At 32.9% G+C, this 1,397-nt stretch overlaps 1 protein-coding gene across 1 annotated transcript in view; it reads left to right on the top strand.

Annotated features, from left to right (window-relative positions):
* LOC106876345 (uncharacterized) overlaps window positions 1–1,397 on the top strand; it is a 23,313-nt gene that overhangs the window by 9,121 nt on the left and 12,795 nt on the right. The window contains exon 5 of the mRNA XM_014924846.2: window positions 232–369. Coding sequence (XP_014780332.2) covers window positions 232–369 — 138 coding nt within the window. The remainder of the gene's footprint in view (window positions 1–231; window positions 370–1,397) is intronic.

The following is a 1,397-nucleotide window of genomic DNA, read 5'->3' as shown; positions in this document are numbered from 1 at the left end:
TATATATATATATATATGCCTATATACATACATATATATATAGAGACAGATAGATACATGCATACATACATATATATATGGATATTTATACATATACATGTGTGTGTATATAAATATATATACGCACACCGCATATATGTATATTGTAGTTGATATGTTTTTATATATATATGTTTATTTGTATATTGTTCATGTTATTGCTCTAATTGGAAGTTCATGCCTTATTCACAGATATATAAAACGCCTACTACTGTTTCCGATTTACCACTTCAAACAGTATGAAAAAAAAGCATTTAAAAATGCTATGGGTTGTTTTCAGAAGATCTTTGAGGATCCTTTTGCCATTCCCAAGGGCAAAGAATTTAAACGGTAAGTCATCAAAATTTCCTCAGTGAAATAATCTGATTATGCTTGTGCAGTGTCGTTAAATCTATTTGGAATTGCAATTTTATTATATTTATTTGGAAATATTATTTTACACTAATTATCACACTAATTATTATTTACGTAGCACATGTTATTGATCGCATAAATATTATTAGGATAAATCTTATATCTACAAATTTAACTACAACCAAATACTATTTAGTGGTGTATAATTCCACAACCAATGGAATTACATTGTCTTTTTGTAGAGTTCATAATATAAGAGTGTACTGAAATGTTCCTGGCTTCGGAGAAAAGAAAATGCAGTTGGATCAGTTATTTATGGTTTTATCCAACAAATTCCCCTCCAGGACTCATACACTTATTGCAGCGGTCTTTCAGTTTTTCTAAGCAGTTTAAATGAACGCGGAAGTTTGGGTTTCCAGCCGGGACTTTCACGATATCCTTAAAACTAACGACTTTTCACCATCCGCCTGTATATAATTAGTTATATTCTTTGGGATCAAATTAGATTTACAAATCTAATTGAAGTTGACATATGCCATTTTACTTCGAAGCTTTGCAGTATTTACATCGCCACATCTTTGTCCAGCTGAACAAGAGTTGTCTGCACACTTTTGTAAGCATCAAGCTACAGATTATATATTAATTCGGAAAAATGTTATGTATTGTTTACTCATGAGTCTTCAATGTGTTTCGAACCGTGTTTCGAACTGAGTTATAGTCTTTTCCATTGTCTCAAGTCTAAGTGGGCTAATGGGTAATTGTGAATTAGTGTATTTAGTAAATCAAGTTCACAGCTTGGGCTACCTGATGTCATCCACGGTTGAGTTATACTCCCACTGGATATACTTCAGGAATTCCGCACTGTTATTCTGGAAATAAAATGTAGTAGTAACATTGTTCCGGACGAAACAGTCATGTTGAAGTGGCATCAAACATTACCACACACACACACACACACACACACACACACACACACACACACACACACACACACACACACACAC

This window comes from Octopus bimaculoides, chromosome 1 (assembly GCF_001194135.2).
Source record: "Octopus bimaculoides isolate UCB-OBI-ISO-001 chromosome 1, ASM119413v2, whole genome shotgun sequence".
Lineage (NCBI taxonomy): Eukaryota > Metazoa > Mollusca > Cephalopoda > Octopoda > Octopodidae > Octopus > Octopus bimaculoides.
This window is presented reverse-complemented; position numbering and strand designations above follow the sequence as displayed.